The sequence below is a fragment of the Rana temporaria genome, chromosome 3, assembly GCF_905171775.1.
Source record: "Rana temporaria chromosome 3, aRanTem1.1, whole genome shotgun sequence".
Classification (NCBI taxonomy): Eukaryota; Metazoa; Chordata; class Amphibia; order Anura; family Ranidae; genus Rana; species Rana temporaria.
Genome location: NC_053491.1, coordinates 410,740,061 through 410,760,500, shown reverse-complemented (window position 1 = coordinate 410,760,500; position 20,440 = coordinate 410,740,061). Strand labels below are relative to the sequence as shown.

Below are 20,440 nucleotides of genomic sequence, written 5' to 3'. Positions count from 1 at the left end.
CCATCATGAGAAAGACCAAAGAGCTGTCAAAGGAAGTAAGGGACAATATTGTAGACCTGTACAAGGCTGGAATGGACTACAAGACCATCAGCAAGAAGCTTTGTGAGAATGAGACAACTGTTGGAGTGATTATTTGCAAATGGAAGAAATACAAAATAACCATCAATCACCCTGGGTCTGGAGCTCCATGCAAGATTTCACCTCATGGGGTAAGGATGATCATGAGAAAAGTCGCAGATCAGTTCAGAACTACATGGGAGGTGCTTGTGAATGCTCTCAAGGCAGTCGGGACCACAGTCACCAAACAAATCATTGGTAACACAATACGTCTCCATGGATTGAAATCCTGCAGGTCTCCCTTCTCAAGAAGACACATGTAGTTGAAGATTGTAGATGTTGTTTGCCAATGAACATCTAAATGATTCAGAGAAGGATTGGGAGAAGGTTCTATGCCCAGATGAGACCAAAATTGAGCTCTTTGGCTTTAACTCGACTTGCCGTGTTTGGAGGAAGAAAGATGCTGACTGTGACCCTAAAGCCTCGTACACACGACCGAGGAACTCGACGGGCGAAACACATTGTTTTCCTCGTCAAGTTCCTTGTTAGGCTGTCGAGAAAATCGACAAGGCAAGTTTCTCCTTCCCGTCGAGGAAAAAGAAGACATGCTCTCTTTTTGGCTCGACGGGATCCTCGACAGTTTCTCCGTCGAAAAATGTACACACGACCGGTTTCCTTGGCAAAAAAAAAATCGAGGCCTAAGAATACCATCCCTACAGTTAAGCACGAAGGTGGAAACATTATGCTTTGGGGTTGTTTCTCTGCTAAAGGTACAGGCCAACTTTGACGCATTGAGGGGCCAATGGATGGGGGCCATGTATTGTAATCTTGAGAACCTTCTTTTCTCAGCCAGAACACTGGAAAAAAACAGAAACCTTTCTCTTTTAAGGATTTAGAGAAGATCTGTAAAAACTAATGGACCAAAATCCCTTCTGAGATTTGTGCAAACCTGGTAACCAACTACAAAAAACATCTTACCTCTGTGCTTGCCAACAAGGGTTTCTCCACCAACTACTAAGTCATGTTTTGCTTGGGGATGAAATACTTATTTTACTCACGGAACTGCAACTCAATTTATAACATTTGTATCATGTGTTTTTTCAGGATTTTTGGTTGATATACTGGGCCATATTCTGAGTAAAGTTACGATGGAGTAACTCAGGATACTCCATCGTAACTCCCTTTTTTGACCCGTGTATCTATGCTCCTGATTCTCAGAATCAGTTTTGCATAGATACACTTAAGATCCGCCATCTGTAAGTCACTTACACTGGCGGATCTTAAATGCAATGACGCCGGCCGCCGCTAGATGGCATTTAAGTGAAGGAGTCATTTGCGTATGCAAATGATCCTTCTACGCCGATTCACGAACGAGTTCGCGTCGCGTAACCGTCGCTAACGTCGTTTGCGTAAGCGGAAACTTACCCCTGCTATATGAGGGGTAAGTTTCCGCAAGTCTCGCGTAGGCCATGTTACGGATGGCGTCGGGTCCCCGTCGTGTTTGTTCGTCGGATACGTCGTTTACGTAAGTCGTTCTTGAATACGACTTTACGTCAATGACGCACACGTCGGCGTCATTGACGTTTTCCGCCGAGAACTGGAGCATGCGCACTGGGCTTTTTGCAGCCCGGCGCATGCCCAGTTCTTTTGTATCGGGGGCGCGCTTCATTTGAATAGAAGCCGCCCCCTTGGAGATCCGCCAGGCTACGCCGGGACACTTACACTCCGCTGTCCCAACTTATGGAGCAAGTGGTTGGGGAATACAACACCTGCTCCAGTAAGTTGGGACAGCGGAGTGTAATTGCCCTAAGCGAAGCTGGCGGAGATTTACTCAGAATATGGCCCTCTGTCTCTATCATTTAAAATACACCTATGATAAAACTTATAGACCCTTAATTTCTTTGTAAGTGGGCAAACTTACAAAATCTGCAGGGGATCAAATAATTATTTTCCCCACTGTGTATATATATAGATAGATATACACACACACACACACACACACACACACACACACACGCACACATCAAAAATAGCTTTTCCCCCCCCTTTTATAAGTAACCACATACCCTCTGTTCTCAGCTGCATAAGGAGCCCAGGGAGGAGAAACAGCATTACACTGATCTTCCCAGTGAATAGTGCCTTGCAGGGGGGTTTGCCAGGACAAGTCTGATCATAGCAGGAGAGCAGGCTGAGTTCTCAGCACAGCTGGAGAACTGACTACACTGTGCTCTCATGCACAGCGTGGTCAGTTTTTAATAGGAAAGCAGAGGGACTGGCAGGAACTCCAGGGATTTCACACATAGGAAGCAATACAAAGAGAACAAACAAGTACATGGTACAACAGGCACATATCAGGAATTTAAGTTGTATTAACTAAACTGTAATCAGCAATCTACACACAGCCCTTTGGCCAGCCATACACATTCAGCAGGAACCGGACAATATTCGAAACGTTAATGGGCAGATTGAATGTACAGAGTTGATCGATCGGTCAATTTGGGTACAACCAGCCTGCTGGATTCTCTTACAATAATCGCTAGCGACTGCTATAGCCGAGGGAGAAGACAACAGCTCGGCAGGAGGCATTCCCCTGTCAGCATTGTCTGTGTTGATGGGGGAATCGTGAAAGTTTCTTTACTGCAAGGTTGCAGGAAAGAAATTTGCACCGTGTATGGCCTGCCTTAGAACCTCTGCCTAATCCAGTAGATAAAGGATTGGTTAGGTGCCCTTCCAATAAAGTAGTAACGTTTGGAACCACATTATTTTGCAAAGAAGCTGTTACGACACGGAAATTGCAAGATGAAGGCGTTAAGATATTAATCGTATGCAAAGGCCCAAGTTGGGTTGGTCTGACATGAAGTCCAAAGACTATTTATATATTGTACATAATTAAGTAGCATGATTAGATTAGAGCAGTAATTATGCACAAAGTTGACAGGGCTGTCTTGGGAGATAACTGGTGAGTCAGGGTGTGAACCAGAGATACAATTGAGGTGAAGGAAGAACATAGATAAGATACAAATATCAAGGTCAGTCTGTACAGCCAAGGTTTTCAGGTTGCATGCTTGAAAGTTATACTACTGTTGCCTAGGCAGAATAAAAGCTCATATACGTACATATGTACATTTTACATGGGCCTGAGTATCTTAATTGTAATAGCTTGAGCTGACATAGACAGCACAATAAATATTTAGAAGTGTTATAAATGGGGTGCACTTTAACCACTTGCTTACCGGCAGGGCTCAAGTCCTGCGGGAACGCATGGGAACGGAGTTCCTGCACTTTTTTCACAGCAGGAACGCAGTTCCCTTTGCAGGACTAGAGCAGCCGAGAGCAGTCGAGCTGCCCGAGCCGATCCTTCACTAAGCGGCGATGCCCAGCTCGAGTCACTGTCAGGGGCAGGCGAACCTTAGTAATCCTTTATGTTACTGGCCGCTTCCTGTATATGGATTCATCGTGTAGTGTGCGGGTATTCAGTCACTTCCTCGATGCCGCGATGTCTCCTGGGAGCTTTTGTCATTGTTCCCAGGAGACATTGTGGAGGTCTGCCGCGAGTTATCGTGGGATTTAGAAAGAACTTGCGGTTTAGTAGTTATGCATATCAGCGTATCATTTTTTTTTTTTTTTTGGTGGGGGAGTGGATCTTGGGTGGGAGTTCCCACACTTTTTTCCCCAGGACTTGACCCCTGCTTACCGGACACATTCACCCCCTTCTTGCCCAGGCCAATTTTCAGCTTTCAGCACTGTCGCACAGGGCTGGAGCAAGGATTTTTTACACCTTGAGCAGAACATAATTTTGCTGCCACCCCCCATTGGCTTCACCCCTGACTCCACCCCCTTTGCCCTGCCCATGTGTAGCGGATGGTTGCTACTAGTTACTATCATCCACCATATTCACCCTGCTGCCAGACCTCCAACCATCACTCTCCAGTAGACAATGAGCAGTCATTTGCTTTTGTTTTGTTTTTATTTATTTGGGGGATATAACTTGGTTGGAAAAAGGGTGTGGGATGCCCATAGAACCGATTACATTTTGCCATAATCACTTTAAGAATTGTTATATCTGTTGCGCTTTACACATCTCAGATAGAGCGCTTAGAAAAATGATGGACTCTAACCTTGACAGTCTCAACTTAACTTTCTCCTCTGTACAACCCCTGCAGACTGTTACTCCTCCTCTGCACAAACTCCTGCAGACTGTTCTCCTCCTGCACAAACATCACTGTCACAGCGTTCGTTTTTCCACCCCATCATCTTACACCAGAGATCACTCTGAATGGTCCCTGGCTGTTGCTGGACTTGCTGAATTTTGAGAGGCCAGGGGCCTGCAGTACTCCTTCTTGGCGGCATAGTAATTTAGCAGCATTAAATAGTTGGTAGACTACTGATCCCAGCCAGTCCGGCTTGCAAAACCTGTGCCCTCAGACAACAGCGATTTGACACAAAACCCACAGTCTCTTCTCTGGCCTTGTACCCAGCTCCCCTGGCATGCCTCTTTCAGAAATCCACTGTGCCCCACTCACCGAACTTCTCCTGCCCTGAGTCCTTGATGAAGAATTTACCTGGACATGCGTACTGACTGCTTCTCCAGCTCCTCTATTCCAGGACACCTCTCCATGACCGTGTAAGGAGAGGCTCCCTCCCAGCTCCCAAACTCCTCTGCCAAGGAGCACACCCTCCCAGATGGGCATGGGGCCTCCATTCTTCACTTCACCCAGCCGACAACTCCCCTCCAGTGGGCTGGACCTGAGTTTATGTAGGAGGTCTGCCCCCTGCCAATTCCAGTTGAGGATTGGTCAGGGCTCCTCACATGAACTCCCTGTCACTCAAGTCCCCAGCCCTACCCCTCTTCCAGAACATTCTCCCTGGAAGCAGGGGAGGTGCCCAAGAACTAAAGGACAGGTGGTCACACCCACTGCTACACTAACCACTTCCTGCCCTGAGATCAAAACAAGCAGGCCTAGCATGCAGCATAGGCCTGCCTAAATTTACCTGCCTGCCAGCTATCACCAAAAAACCTTACCTTTAGCACCTACCTATAGTAGGGGGTGCTACACATGTACAACCCACTTTTTTATTGAGGCGCTCATCAAATGCAGCCTCACCAGCACCCATTAAATGCAGCCCCACCAGTGCCCTTTAAATGCAGCCTTACCAGCGCCCTTTAAATGCAACCTCACCAGTGCCCATCAATGCAGCCTCACCAGCATCCATCAATGAATGTTTGCTTGCTTCCATTCATTCTGGAGTCAGGACACAGTTCTCCTCCGCCACTGCAGCCCTGACACTATGTGCAAAAGGAGCAGTGGCTGCCTGCTAATGCTGAGACTTGTTGCTGCAGAGAGAAGAGAGTAGAAACACCAGTGGCCGGGCGCCCTAGGCAGCAGTGCACCCTAGACGGCGGGCTAGTTTGCCTAGTGGTAGCCCCGGCGCTGCTGTCGCACCTTGAATAACAATAAATAACTTGGATAATTATAACAGTTATGGTCATGCATAACTGTACCCATATGACATTTTTATAATTTTGTTTACACAAATAGAGCTTTAATTTTGTGGTATTTACTCAGCACTGGGTTTTTTATTTTTTGCTAAACAAATGAAAAAAGACCAAAAATTGGGAAAAAAAATACAAAATCTTTCTTTGTTTCTGCTATAAAATTTTGCAAACAGGTAATTCTTTTCGCTGATGTGCGCTGATGAGGCTGCACTGATGAGGCTGCACTGATGAGGCAGCACTGTGGGCACTAATGAGGTGGCATTTGAAGAAATGGTCGCACACCACTGTAGATCAAAATCCTTTTTTATTTGGACATCCCAAAAATTACAGGAATCAGAATGCTGGGTAGACGCGTTTCGCACACTTTACGTGCGCTTAGTCATTACACTAATGAGGTGGCACTGATGGGCATTGATAGACTGCACTGGTGGGCACTGATGGGGCTGTACTGATATGCGGCACTGATTGGAACTGATAGGCACTGGTAAAACAAAACAAAAAATTTCATGCACCAGTACTGAACACTAGGAGAACAAAGTATACTTGGAGCTGGACAGAAGACTTACCTTGTAGGATAGTCAGTGGCATACTGTATCTTCTGCGTCATCGAATTATTATCACAGCCTGCACTGGAACAAATGCCATTCATTCCATCTACGTTGGAGAAGTTGTAACCAGGAGTTGTGACAAAGTAGGTGGGCACGCCAACTTCAAAATACTCATTGAGAGCTTCGAAATAATCTATCATATAGGAATCCTAGGAAAAGGCAATTAAGGCATTAAGTATATAATAGGATGTACAAATAAGGAGCTGAGCTTTTCTTGGGCAGGACAAGATTCACTTAAACCTTCCCAGGTGCTTAGATTTACCCTTCTCTCACACCTTATCTAAGACTACCCTGCGACAAAGCATTTCATTTTTTTCCACAGTCTTGAGCAGCTGCCTGTCCATGTTTAGGTGGAAAGTCATGAGGAAGTAAAACTCTGGCTCAACTGCCTGATTTTACCACCCACTAGCTGCTTATCTAAACGTGACCTAAGACACTTCAGTACATTTATTGAAGGTGAAAACATCAACAAAATACATCAACTCTAAGCAGTGCTCATAGTCTCAGGAGGGAACCCTAATTAGTGTAATGCCATCAGGATATAATATAAGTAGTCAAATAACACTATGACCTTAAAGATGCAAAATGTTTGCATGTTATATATGTAGGGGCAGATCCACATAGATCTGCACCCGCGCAGCGTATCTGAGATACGCTACGCCGCCGTAAGTTACCTGGCTTTGGTTTGAATCCTGATAGAATTTGCGCCGTAAATTACGGCGGCGTAGCATATCTCTCACGGCGTAAGGGCGCGGAATTCAAATGCGGCGAGTAGGGGGCGTGTTTCATTTATATGAAGCGTGTCCCCGCGCCGAACGAACTGCCCATGCCCCGTCCGTCAAAACTCCCAGGGTGCATTGCTCCAAATGACATCGCAAGGACGTCATTGGTTTTGACGTGAACGTAAATGGCGTCCAGCCCCATTCACGGACAACTTACGCAAACAAAATAAAAAAAATTAAATTCGACGCGGGAACGACGGCCATACTTAAAGCGGGGGTTCACCCTATAAAAAAATTCTAACACTACATCCAGCCCATTTCTGCAAATAAAAGTACACTGACCTTTTTTTTTTTTCGCCGTAGATAGCGTTTATCCTTAGAATTCACCGCGGCTTCTGGGTAGGGAATCCCGCGGGAGTGGGCGTTCCTATTGACATGCCAATTGATTGACATGCTAAATGACGGCGCATACAGTGCGTCACGACTTCCCAAAAGAAGCTCGGGTCGGCTCGGCTCTATTTGGCGCCTGCGCACCGGCGCCGAATAGAGCCGAGCCGACCCGAGCTTATTTCGGGAAGTCGTGACGCGCTGTATGCGCCGTCGTTTAGCATGTCAATCAATTGGCATGTCAATAGGAACGCCCACTCCCGCGGAATTCCCTACCCGGAAGACGCGGTGAATTATAAGGATAAACAATATCTACGGCGAAAAAAAGATAAAAGGTCAGTGTAATTTTATTTGCAGAACTGGGCTGGATGTAGTGTTAGAATTTTTTTATAGGGTGAACCCCCGCTTTAACATTGAGTACGCCACCAGATAGCAGCTTTAACTATACGCCGAAAAAAGCCGAACGGAAACGATGTAAAAGAATGCGACGGCCGCTCGTACGTTCGTGGATCATCGGAAATAGCTAATTTGCATACTCGACGCGGATTACGACGGGAACGCCACCCAGCGGACGCCGAAGAATTGCATCTAAGATCCGAAGGCGTACGAAGACGTACGCCCGTCGGATCTAACCCAGATGCCGTCGTATCTTGTTTTGAGGATTCAAAACAAAGATACGACATGGGAAATTTGAAAGTACGCCAGTGTACTTTGTGGATCTGCCCCGTAATGTTTTACTTTGCCCATAGTTACACTTTAAATACAGTCTTTTCCTGACAAGTGTGTTCTAAGCTATTCTTTGGCTGATTTAATGTGTTAAGATCGGGAAATCCGACAAGAAAACCGTGGATTTTTTTATGACGGAATCTTGGCTCAAACTTCAAAGTTTAATTCTTCCGAGCATGCATCAACTTAATTCCGAGCATGCATGTTTTTTGTGCGTCGGAATTGCATACAGACGATCGGAATTAACTCCAAGAACTTTTCTTGTCGGAAAATTTGAGAACCATTTCTCAAATTTTTCTTGGTGGAAATTCCGACAGAAAGATTCCGATGGAGCCTACACACAGTCGGAATTTCCGAGCAAAAGCTCACAACGAACTTTTCTTATCGGAATTTCCAATCGTGTGTACGCGGCATTGCTCTTTCAATCGATTAACTTAAAAAAAGTGGTGCAGATAGGCTAAGCATGTGTCAATTCATTTTCTATTCTGCACAATTGACATTTGGTAGGTAAGAACTGTAACCAGGTGCCTAGCGTATCATGCCTTTGTACAAGGATTTGACACATAAATGTATAAAGTATACATAAAAGATGTTTGGCATATCAAGCCAATGGGTTACATGTAACAATATATAATGTACATCAAGCTGGTATATTTTCAAGGACATGCTTTACATAACCAAGATGATTGCAATATGGGAGAGGAATGCATCTTGAAACTTGACGCGTTTCGTAAATACTTTCACTTCTTCAGAAATAGATACCTGCAATAACAGAACTCTATAAAACCAGCTTGGAACTTGATAAAACATGGCACCTCCAAATGGTGACCGCTGCTCAGTGTCAGACACGAGAGTAGTGTAGGGGACCAAGACAGCCAATGGAAAGAACTAATGAGGTGGCACAAGAGAGTTCATGGCTGTGGTAAAATACCAAAGTACCAAACCCCAACCTAGTAGTTGCAAAAGTGAGTGATAATTATCCAACCAAACAGATCATGATCTTAAAGCAAAATAAGATACCACTACTCCCATATCAGACACTGAGCAGCACTCGCCATTTTGGAGATGCCATGTTTTATCAAGTTTTAAGCTGGTTTTATAGCGTTCTCTTGTTGGGGGTATCTACTCCTGAAGAAGTAAAAGTATTAATGAAACATGTTGAGTTACAAGATGCATTCCTCTCCCATATTGCAAGTGGTTATGCAAAGCATGTACTTGAAAATATACCAGCTTGATGTACATTATATATTGTTATGTGTAAACCATTGGCTGGATATGCCAATCTTTTATGTGTACTTTATACATTTATGTGTCAAATCCTTGTATAGTAAATTAATATTGTATGGCCCAGATTCTCAAAGAAGATACGACGGCGTATCTCCAGATACGTCGTGAATGGGGCTGGACATCATTTACGTTCACGTCGAAACCAATACGTCCTTGCGGCGTACTTTGGAGCAATGCACACTGGGATATTCCACAGAGGGCGCATGCGCCGTTCGTGAAAAACGTCAATCACGTTGGGTCACAAGTTATTTACATAAAACACACCCCCCTGTTCCACATTTGAATTAGGCAGGCTTACGCCGGCCTATTTACGCTACGCCGCCGCAACTTACGGAGCAAGTGCTTTGAGAATACTGCACTTGCCCGTCTAAGTTGCGGAGGCGTAGCGTAAATAGGATACGCTATGCCGGAACAAAGATACGCTCTTCTACGAGAATCTGGCCCAGTGACTTTTGTATTATGCCTTATTAAAAAGTCCCAATGGGAGAATAATGGTTGTGTGTATGGAAATTGGCAGGTATTTAGGAACAACAATCTCCTTGTTTACTCATGTCATAATAACCTGTTTTATTCACCAAGAAATTAAGAAATGTCACCAAGAATAAAAAATATTATTAAGTAATAGGTACCAGAGGTACAGACAGCTCCTGATTTAGACCCACACGAGAGTACATCATAAAGTAGGTCCCACAGCAGAACAGGAAGATGAACGCCACCATCTGAGGAGACAAGAGACATTAAGAAGACACTTCAGCCAAAAAGTCAAAATATGGGAAACTATTGCCTGATGTTAAAGTTCTTGATTCTATCATCATCCATATGATATATACTTAGGGTAGAACTAAATTCCTGCATGTTTTTTTTTTCCGAGCATGCATGTTATTGGGAGGAAGTGTGCCCTTCATTGGCGTCAGTGAATAAAATAGTGCCCCAAGGGCTGGATAAAAGCAAGTAAGGTACCATATCCGGGCCCCCGGGCCATAGTTTGGAGACCACTGGTTTAGACCCTTGACTCTTTTTCTTAGAACAATATTCCATCTATGAGCCAGTAATTACTTGTTTAGCATCCTCACTTCAGCCCCTTGACACATGTATAGATTCTGCCTGAATTGTGTGTTCTCTTTAAAGTGGAGGTTCACCCTAAAAACAAATTTTTAACATTAGAGCCAGCATAGTAAGGGCATATACATTCGGCAGTTTTTTTTTTTTTCTCCGTACTTACCTTTATATTCTGATTTCGTCCAGGGCTTCCGTGTTCTGATGACTTCGGGACTGGGCATTCCTATCCCTGCCTTAGGCTTCCGATGACTGCGGGACCGGGCATTCCTATCCATCGGTTCGATGATTGATGGCTTGTGAAACAGGTGACCTGTCACACAACGCGCGTCACCAGATTTGCGGAAATAGCCGAGCCCGCCGTGTAGAGCTGACTGCGCAGGCGCCGTATAGTGCCGACTCGCAGCTCGGCTATTTCCCGACATCTGGTGACGCGCGTTGTGCGACAGGTCACCTGTTTCACAAGCCATCAATCATCGAACCAAAGGATAGGAACGCCCAGTCCCGCAGTCATCGGAACCCGGAAGCCCTGGACAAAAACAGAATATAAAGGTATGTACGGAGAAAAATAAAAAAAACCCCGCCGAAAGTAAATGCCCTTACTATGCTGGCTCTGCTAGATGTAATATTACAAAAATAATTCTGGGTGAACCCCCACTTTAAATACATACCCTTCTGAAAACCAGTGAATACATAAGCATAAGACTAGATTCAGAGCACAGAAAGTATTAGTTTGTGCCCATTGCAAGGCACAGAAAAAATAGCTTGGGATCCTGTGATTAATAGATAGACCTACGTGAAAATGAAAATATAATAGGCAGATAATACAAGTTTTATGTAAGAATATACAAGAGATATGGTTGAAGATGGATCTATAGGAAGATCTACTCACCACAACAACTCGGCTGAAGGGGTTCAGTAAGATGGGGCAATACACCTTCTCCATGAACCACACCAACCACCCTTCCGATTTCTTGGTTGGCTTCTCACTCTTGCTCTTGATACAACAACATATGTCAAATCTTGAGCTCTGAAGAACAAGGAAACATGGATGAGATTTGTTTTGCGGTTGGACCCCAGTCGATAGGGGAACAGAATGTGAAAAGATTTATAAGTAAAGGATCCGGAAGAAATATCCTCCAACCCACCCACAGACCCAACAACCTAATTTTACCTCCTGTCGCTTCATGTCCATAGACACAAGAGCTACAAACATGGAGATCTGAAGCAGGAAATCCAGAAGGATAGCCAGGGCCGCATTCAGTGCAAATGTACGAACAGCAGGCATCTGTGTGAGCGCACCTAGGGCAAGGACAGACACACATTAGAAATAACGTTTTACTGTAACTTGTTTTTTCTATGTATGCTGATCATTGTGGTCTTTAAATAAGCTGAAAACTCAAATTTACATATACTCCTCAATAACCACAAAGGATATAAATCCACTTTGTCTGTAACTCAGATATTGCCTTGTAAAAGTAGCAGTCACATTATTGGGCTGTGCATCACAGGTGGCCCTCCAGGCCATTTCATGTGGCCCACACACCTCTCCTGCAGCTGCAGGGGAGCTCCAGCCCTCCTCTGGTCCTACTCCAGACCCTTACTTTCTGCTTTCAAGCAATGCATCCAGCTTCCTCCCAGCAGCAGCATAAAGGAAAGGGGGGTGCACTGTGATGTAAGGGAGAGTGGGGGACTCAACTTCTGATGGTGGGGTGGCTCTTGACATCTAATATAAGGGAAGGGGAAGCGCTGGACATCTAATCTTATAGATACAACCGACCCTTTCGAGGGCAATCATAATGCTGATGCAGCCCACAATGAAATTGAGTTCGACACCCCTGCTGTACATAGTCTGTGCAAAGATCAGAATTGTGGGAGGGGCCCAACTGCTCCACCCACTATGGGCTGCCTGCAGAAAACTACAGGAGGAGGCGGAGACAAGACTCCTCAACTTCCAGCAGTGACCGGTCTTTATTACAGGAAGCTCCTGCATAGAGATAAAGTTTCACATTGGTTTACTGCACAGATATAGAAGGAATACACAAGGAAAACCCACATTCAAGTCAGAATACACATGACTCTTGTATTTAGACAATATTTGTTTATCCCTGAGTTTGGCTTTAAAGTGACACTAAACAATATCCTTATGGCCCATACACGCGATCCAAATATAGTAAGACGGAAGAAAAAAAAATTAGCGGAAGTGATGTCATGTGTTGTAATGTATTTGTATTGTATTTTCGGATGACAACTGTACTGACTAAACGAAAATCGTACGATCTGACATCGTACGAGGAAAATTTTCGTGCATGTCCGATCTAATAATATCGGATGAACTGTCGTGATCGGCTCTCGAAAGTAGTGTACACACGATCCGAAAATCGTACGATTCTTCATCGAACGATCGTTTTCGTCCGATATTCGGATCGTGTGTACGGGCCATTATTCTCCAAAAATAATCCATACACAACCACAGACACTACTTAATGGCCCTGTATTCTATTATTGTTGAACTTTTTTCTTACTATTTATCTGCCTCCTTGTTATACCGTTTGTGAGCTCCCAAACCTTTCCTTTCCAGCCCCAGCTCTGTTTGTTTGTAGTGAGCAGTGCATGTTAGTTGGGTATGCACTGCTCTATGTGCACTACACATCCCATAGTTCATAGTCTCTAGCATAGGTGTGTGCAGACCTTGGCATTAGGGTGTACACCCAAAGCTCAAACACACATGTGTGTGTGTTTATATATATATATATCAGTAGAGCAGTGTCAGTAGGGAAGAGATTGATGTCAGTAGTTTATTTATTTTTATTTTTTTATCATAACTTTTTTTTTAATTTTTAAATTCTTTACAATTTTATTTAATAATAATAATAATAATAATAATAATATATTATTATTATTATTATTATTATTATTATTTATTTTTTAATCACAACTTTTTTTTTTAAAAAATCTATTTTTTACAATTGTATTTAATAATAATATATTATTATTATTTATCGTAACTTTTTTTACAATTTTTTTATTTTTTTTAAATTGTATTTAATAATATATTATTATTATTATTATTATTATTATTATTATTATTATAACTATACATTTTTAGGGGCTCCATTAGGGGGGCTTTGGTGAGATATCAAAGATCTAAACAGACCCCTGATATCTCACTTTTAAGACAGGGATTCCCAAGTCCCTACTTCTGCAGCCAAACAGCAGGGGGAATTTGTGCCGCACAGTGTGATTAGCGTGTGCCCAGGCATACCCGGCACACCCTGTGCGCACGCCTATGGTCTCTAGTTCATCTCGGGAGCTAGCAAAGAGGTATATGGTCGTTTATACAGTCGGGACCATGGAGAACAAACATAGTCACCCTCTAGAAGTGAGAAAAAAACACCCCAGAAATTTTGAGATTCGGAGGAGGCTGAGAGCAATAGAAGGTACATTTTCAAGAATATGTGCTTAAATTGAATTTTTAAAGTCACTTTAATAAATAAGCCAATTTACCTAAGACAATGATATGTGCATGTTTATTTTGCTGTGTCAGAGGGAAGTGTGCTTTGGTACATGGTACAGTGCTGTGGATCTTTCCTGTAAATATTTGCCAATGGGGACTTTGAAGTTCACCTGTTGCCTACATACAGATACTTAATGATGTCATTCACTCCAACTGAGTTGAGATTTTTTTTAGTTTTGTTACCTAATATGGCTATTTTCCTGTGTGTTAGCAGAGTGACATTCATGGAAATAAGATTTTGGCACCCATTCCTAGATATTAGGCTACAAATAGGGATCATTTGTGGTTATGTGCTTAGGGTTAGGGAGTGTTTTTTAGGTGATAGTTTAAAGCCTGAAACACACGCTGGGTTGAACTAAAGAAAACCTGACAGCTCCAGTTGGAGCCGCTGTACTAACAGCCCAATGTTAGTACATCGATCTCCCCTGCAGAGCCCCGACAGAACACTCCAGCCAGTGCTCTCCACCATTGGCTGAGAGCGCTGATCGATAGGTGGTTATCTGCTGGTTTCCAGCATGCTCATCCGACAGAAACTGACCAAACGCCCAGCTTCTGTCAGAACAGCTGACATTCACGCGGGCCTCATGTCAGACAGTTTTTATTGAACTTGCCAATGTCTCCCAACATTCGGCCCGTGTGTACTAGGCATTAGGATAGGGATAAGGTTATGTGTTAGGCTTTACTTAGATGTCAGAAAGATCATGTTAAGGGTTAGGTCAAAGACTAATGCAACATAAATCTTTGTTTTTAAAAAAAAAAATCATAAATGGGCCTGATTTCCCCTCAGCTTTAAGTGGACACTAAGGCTGCGTACACACGATAGGTCCATCCGATGAGAATGGTCTGATGGACCGTTTTCATCGGTCCAAACAGATCGTGTGTAGGCCCCATCGGTTAGTTAACCTTCGGTCAAAAAAATAGGAACTTGCTTTAAAATTTAACCGATGGATGCCTAACCGATAGGTCGAAACCGATCGTTAGTATTTAAACCGATGCAAAAGCCTGCGCATGCTCAGAATCAAGTCGACGCATGCTTGGAAGCATTGAACTTCGTTTTTTTGAACTTCGTTTTTTTCAGCACGTCGTTGTGTTTTACGTCACCGCGTTCTGACACGATCGGTTCATTAACCGATGGTGTGTAGGCGCGACGGACCATCAGTCAGCTTCATTGGTTAACCGATGACAACGGTCCTTCGGACCATTCTTGTCGGATGGACTGATCTTGTGTACGAGGCCTAAGGCTGGGTTCACATATGTGCGGCCACGGTTTCTTGCCTTGGGTCCAGTACGTTTTTGTTCACAGGTTCATGTGCGATTCAGGTCTGAACAGGACCCAAAAACGCATAGGGCCCTTTTACAATCCACATTGTGGCTGCCTCGAGCCGGTCACACTTGGACGTCATGCGAATTGGATGCAGTGAAAACCGCATCCAATTTGCATGTATGTGAACCCAGCCTAAGGGCCCTTTCACACGGACGGATAGAATGGTGCTTTTAGCTGTGGATTTTCTCATTTTCTACCGCAGCTAAAAGCACACAATGCTTTCCTATGGCCCCATTCACACACAACGTTTAGCTGCGATTTCGTTGCATGCGGTTTGGTGCGAATAGAAAAAATAGAATTGAATGTGTCCAGGTGCGATTTAGCGCAGCTATATGCACTTAATAGCAGTCTTTTGTGTCAACTGCAGATAGCAGCGTGAGAAAAAAAAAAAAGAACAACAGGAATAACATCATAATCAAAAAAAATAAAAAGGGTTGCTATGGAAATGACTACCGCAGCTAAACGCGGTCGCATGTAACCGAACGTAATCGCAATGTACAAATGCAGCTAATCGCAGTGCCCAGAGCCTTGAATTTCACGGAAAATGTACATGCTTTTAATTGTGGCAAAACTGCCGTCCGTCTGAAAGGGGCCTTAAAGAGTCTTGGAGAATATTCAAAGTGGCAATGTACCATGAAATGATGCTCCGGATATTTCTGCATTTTTATATATCCCCACATAGATCTTAGATCTTACCCCATGGGCTTAAGCCCTTCCTCTGGTTACCCAAAAAATGGTCTTTTCAGATGCAGATCTATTCCCGGCCTTAAATAGCCTTGTAAAAATCTTGGCCAACATTTTTAAGCTTTTGTTTTTATGGTTAAAAGAATAATAAAGTATTGTTTTTATAACATTCGGTAAGACCAAGTTGATGTGCCTTGTTTAGAATTTTTCAAACGATTAAAGGGTTTGTAGTTAAAGCCAGAAGTCCTATTGTAAAATTTCTAGTGTCTGTTTCACAAAGTATTACCTAGGAAAAAACACAAGGCCTCAGACAGACTGCAAAGCAACATGCTGGGGGCCACATTGCCGAGGACCCTCCCAATCTGCTCCTCCCGGCGTTCTCCCTCCTTCCTCTCATCACGCTGAAAGAGGAGAAAAAATGGGAATTTTTTTTAAAAAAGGCATAAAAATAAATAATAAAATTGCAGAACTTTTGTTAATTGAGTGCATTTATTTCTACAGCAAGCATTTAAGCATTAGTTCACATTTGTGATGGTGGGGTTGAGCAGTAACAGCTGGGAGGGTCTTAGCAATGTCCTAGCAACAAGTCAGGATGGGAGGATGCCACCTCAACATTTTGGTAATTGTGAAGTAACTCTTTAATTTAGCTAACGCATTAGTTAAAAGATTCCTTAATAACAGTATAATATTTAAAAAAATAACATTTTCAGTTGCATTTTAAAAATGAATATTGTAGAGAGAAATATTTTACAGTTCAATAAACATACATATCAAGTGTTTATTTTTGTTTGTGACCCCATTGGAGAGATTTGTCCTCCCCTCCAGACCCTCAGGCACCAGGACAAGAAATGGGGGTGCAGTCATGCCCAATACAGAATAGCAAAATATTCTTCCCCACGCTTCTAAAAAAGTGCATTTGTTTTTGTCTGTACAGTGGAACCTCGGATTACGAGCATAATCCGTTCCAGGAGAATGCTCGTAATCCAAAGGACTCGCATATCAAAGCAAGTTTCCCTATTGAAGTCAATGGAAACTAAAATAATTTGTTCCACATTGACTTCAATGGCATGCAATACCGCATGCGGCCAGAGGGGGGGGGGGGGGTGCTGGAGAGCTTCAAAAACGTCCGGAAGGACCCAAGGACACCTCGGCTGACCTCGACAAACCTCGAAAAGACTCAGTTTCCGAGGTTTGCCAAGGTCAGCCGAGCTGTCCTTGGGCCCTTCCGTGCATTTCCAAACAGCGCTGATCGGAAAAACGTGGTACTGTACACCGCTTTGGCCTGAATCCTGCTCGTTTTGTGAGAAAACACTCACAAACCGAGTTAGGATTTTTTTAAAATACAATACAGTGCTCGTATTGCTTAACCGCGTTACTGGCAAACCGAGGTTCCACTGTATACCTTTTGGAGACCTTTCCCTTCGCTTTCTGTCCTCATGTAGATATACTGTAAATACTTGGGTATGTTCCTGACATTCAGTTGAAACAAGGAAGCCATTTTGATCAGTGGTGAACTGTCTTTAACCACTTGCCGACCAGCTGCTGCGAAACGATGTTATGTTACGTAATTTCGCATCTCAGCCATTAGGGGTGCGTGCCCCCTGCTCGCCCCTGGTGCCAACGCGCGTGCCTGGTGGGCGCAATCGACGCCGGCCACCCGAGATCGCTCGTAACAGAGCGAGAATCGGGAACTGTGTGTGTAAAAAAAATATATATTAATAAAAATGCCATAAAACTATCCCCTATTTTGTAGACGCTATAACTTTTGCGCAAACCAATCAATAAATGCTTATTGCGATTTTTTTTTAGAAAAATATGTAAAAGAATACGTATCGACCTAAACTGAGTAAAAAAATCGGGCATATTATTTATTACAGCAAAAAGTAAAAAATATGAATTTGTTTTCAAAATTGTCGCTCTATTTTTGTTTATAGCGCAAAAAATTAAAACCGCAGAGGTGATCAAATACCACCAAAAGAAAGCTCTATTTGTGGGGAAAAAATGACGCTAATTTTGTTTTGGAAGCCACGTCGCACGACCGCGCAATAGTCAGTTAAAGCGACGCAGTGCCGAATCGCAAAAAGTGGCCCGGTCATAAATGGTCCGGGGGTGAAGTGGTTAACACTGCAGAACAGTTCTAGTTGAATGTGATAAAATACTACTAGCATTGCTAGAATATGAATAAGGGAAAAATTAGAAGTGTTCTGCTGCTATTGCAACCCAATCTATTTACCATTTTTCATCATAGTTGTTTTTTTAGAGGCATATTTGTACCTGTAGCTCCAGAACAAAAATGAAGATGTTGTCTGCTCCAACTGCTAGAACCAGGAAGGGCACAACCTCAACAATGATCAGCGAAGATGGTATACCCAAGTAGCAATAAAAACCCATTGATGAAAATACAGCTCCAAGGACAACCAGGATTCCTCCAAGGCCCAGAGTCACTTTAGAGTCCACCTAATGGAAGAGGAAGAATCATTTAAAATTATGTAAGATGGTTTACGAAATTTATTAGGAGGTTTGATGGTGTTACCTAATAGCCATTTTTGATGGAGGATCTCATTTTGTGTTTTTATATGAGTTCCTTCCTTGTGCCTTGATGATTTCCATTCACAAAAAAAAATATCAGCTCATTCATTTTTTTTTTTTTGCCAAAAAGGGAATACAAATATTACCTCCATTTACATTTTGCTACAGTTTAAAAAAGTAAAAGTTATTTGTCAAGCTTGGTGTGCAGTCAAGTTTGAGATATGTTTTTTTTAAATAGCAAGGGGTAGATGGACATTTTACATTTTTGTACTGCCTTTTTACAAAAAAATAAATACATAAATAAAGTAGCTGATATTATACTATATTTGAAGTGCTTAGTGGAGATTCTGCAAGTACAACAGTTGTGCTACCAAATCACATATATTATAACTGAACTCACTGTAACCACCATAATCCCCATAGATCAAGTGTTCTCCAGCTACCAAATCACATATATTATAACTGAACTCACTGTAACCACCATAATCCCCATAGATCAAGTGTTCTCCAGCTACCAAATCACATATATTATAACTGAACTCACTGTAACCACCATAATCCCCGTAGATCAAGTGTCCTCCAGCTACCAAATCACATATATTATAACTGAACTCACTGTAACCACCATAATCCCCATAGATCAAGTGTTCTCCAGCTACCAAATCACATATATTATAACTGAACTCACTGTAACCACCATAATCCCCATAGATCAAGTGTTCTCCAGCTACCAAATCACATATATTATAACTGAACTCACTGTAACCACCATAATCCCCGTAGATCAAGTGTTTTCCAGCTACCAAATCACATATATTATAACTGAACTCACTGTAACCACCATAATCCCCGTAGATCAAGTGTTCTCCAGCTACCAAATCACATATATTATAACTGAACTCACTGTAACCACCATAATCCCCGTAGATCAAGTGTTCTCCAGCTACCAAATCACATATATTATAACTGAACTCACTGTAACCACCATAATCCCCGTGGATCAAGTGTTCTCCAGCTACCAAATCACATATATTATAACTGAACTCACTGTAACCACCATAATCCCCATAGATCAAGTGTTCTCCAGCTACCAAATCACATATATTATAACTGAACTCACTGTAACCACCATAATCCCCGTAGATCAAGTGTTCTCCAGCTACCAAATCACATATATTATAACTGAACTCACTGTAACCACCATAATCCCCATAGATCAAGTGTTCTCCAGCTACCAAATCACATATATTATAACTGAACTCACTGTAACCACCATAATCCCCATAGATCAAGTGTTCTCCAGCTACCAAATCACATATATTATAACTGAACTCACTGTAACCACCATAATCCCCGTAGATCAAGTGTTCTCCAGCTACCAAATCACATATATTATAACTGAACTCACTGTAACCACCATAATCCCTGTAGATCAAGTGTTCTCCACTGGAGAACACTTGATCTACAGGGATTATGGTGGTTACAGTGAGTTCAAATATAATATATGTGATTTGGTAGCTGGAGAACACTTGATCTACAGGGATTATGGTGGTTACAGTGAGTTCAGTTATAATATATGTGATTTGGTAGCACAAGTGTGCTTTGTTGTGCATGCAGTAAATGTGGCTTTAGTGCATATGGGAAATTTTAATGCAGGGAATATATTTTTTGCAAGAGGTTTGACTTCACCACAGCTGCCACCATTGAGGCAAGGACTGTAATCAAATGTTGTTTGATTTGTAGTATGTCTGTTGTCAGGAGAATATTTGAAACATCCAATTTGCAGGGAAAAATATTGCAGTACATGTGGAGTGATTGTCACAAGCCAATGGTATAAACAAATTTGCTTTTAAATATGATCCAGCTGTAATAAATATGATCAAATTATTTGTATTATATCAGACGCTTCCCTTACCAGCACTCTCCGGCAGCTACTGTACTCCCCCAAGGCCAGTGTTATATATATGAAGATCACCAGATAGCTGATGGCAAATATAGGAATATCTTCTGTGGTGGTTCGGCTGATCTCATCCTCTAGTGATCGCT

The 20,440-nt window shown here is 42.7% G+C and overlaps 1 protein-coding gene across 2 annotated transcripts in view; it reads right to left on the bottom strand.

Annotated features, from left to right (window-relative positions):
• NPC1L1 (NPC1 like intracellular cholesterol transporter 1) overlaps positions 1-20,440 on the bottom strand; it is a 61,330-nt gene that overhangs the window by 25,808 nt on the left and 15,082 nt on the right. For both annotated transcript variants that reach the window (XM_040346040.1, XM_040346041.1), the window contains exons 5-11: positions 20,310-20,438; positions 18,140-18,322; positions 16,152-16,266; positions 11,515-11,642; positions 11,233-11,370; positions 9,914-10,003; positions 6,121-6,311 (exon numbers count right to left, since the gene is read on the bottom strand). In XM_040346040.1, coding sequence (XP_040201974.1) covers positions 6,121-6,311; positions 9,914-10,003; positions 11,233-11,370; positions 11,515-11,642; positions 16,152-16,266; positions 18,140-18,322; positions 20,310-20,438 — 974 coding nt within the window. The remainder of the gene's footprint in view (positions 1-6,120; positions 6,312-9,913; positions 10,004-11,232; positions 11,371-11,514; positions 11,643-16,151; positions 16,267-18,139; positions 18,323-20,309; positions 20,439-20,440) is intronic.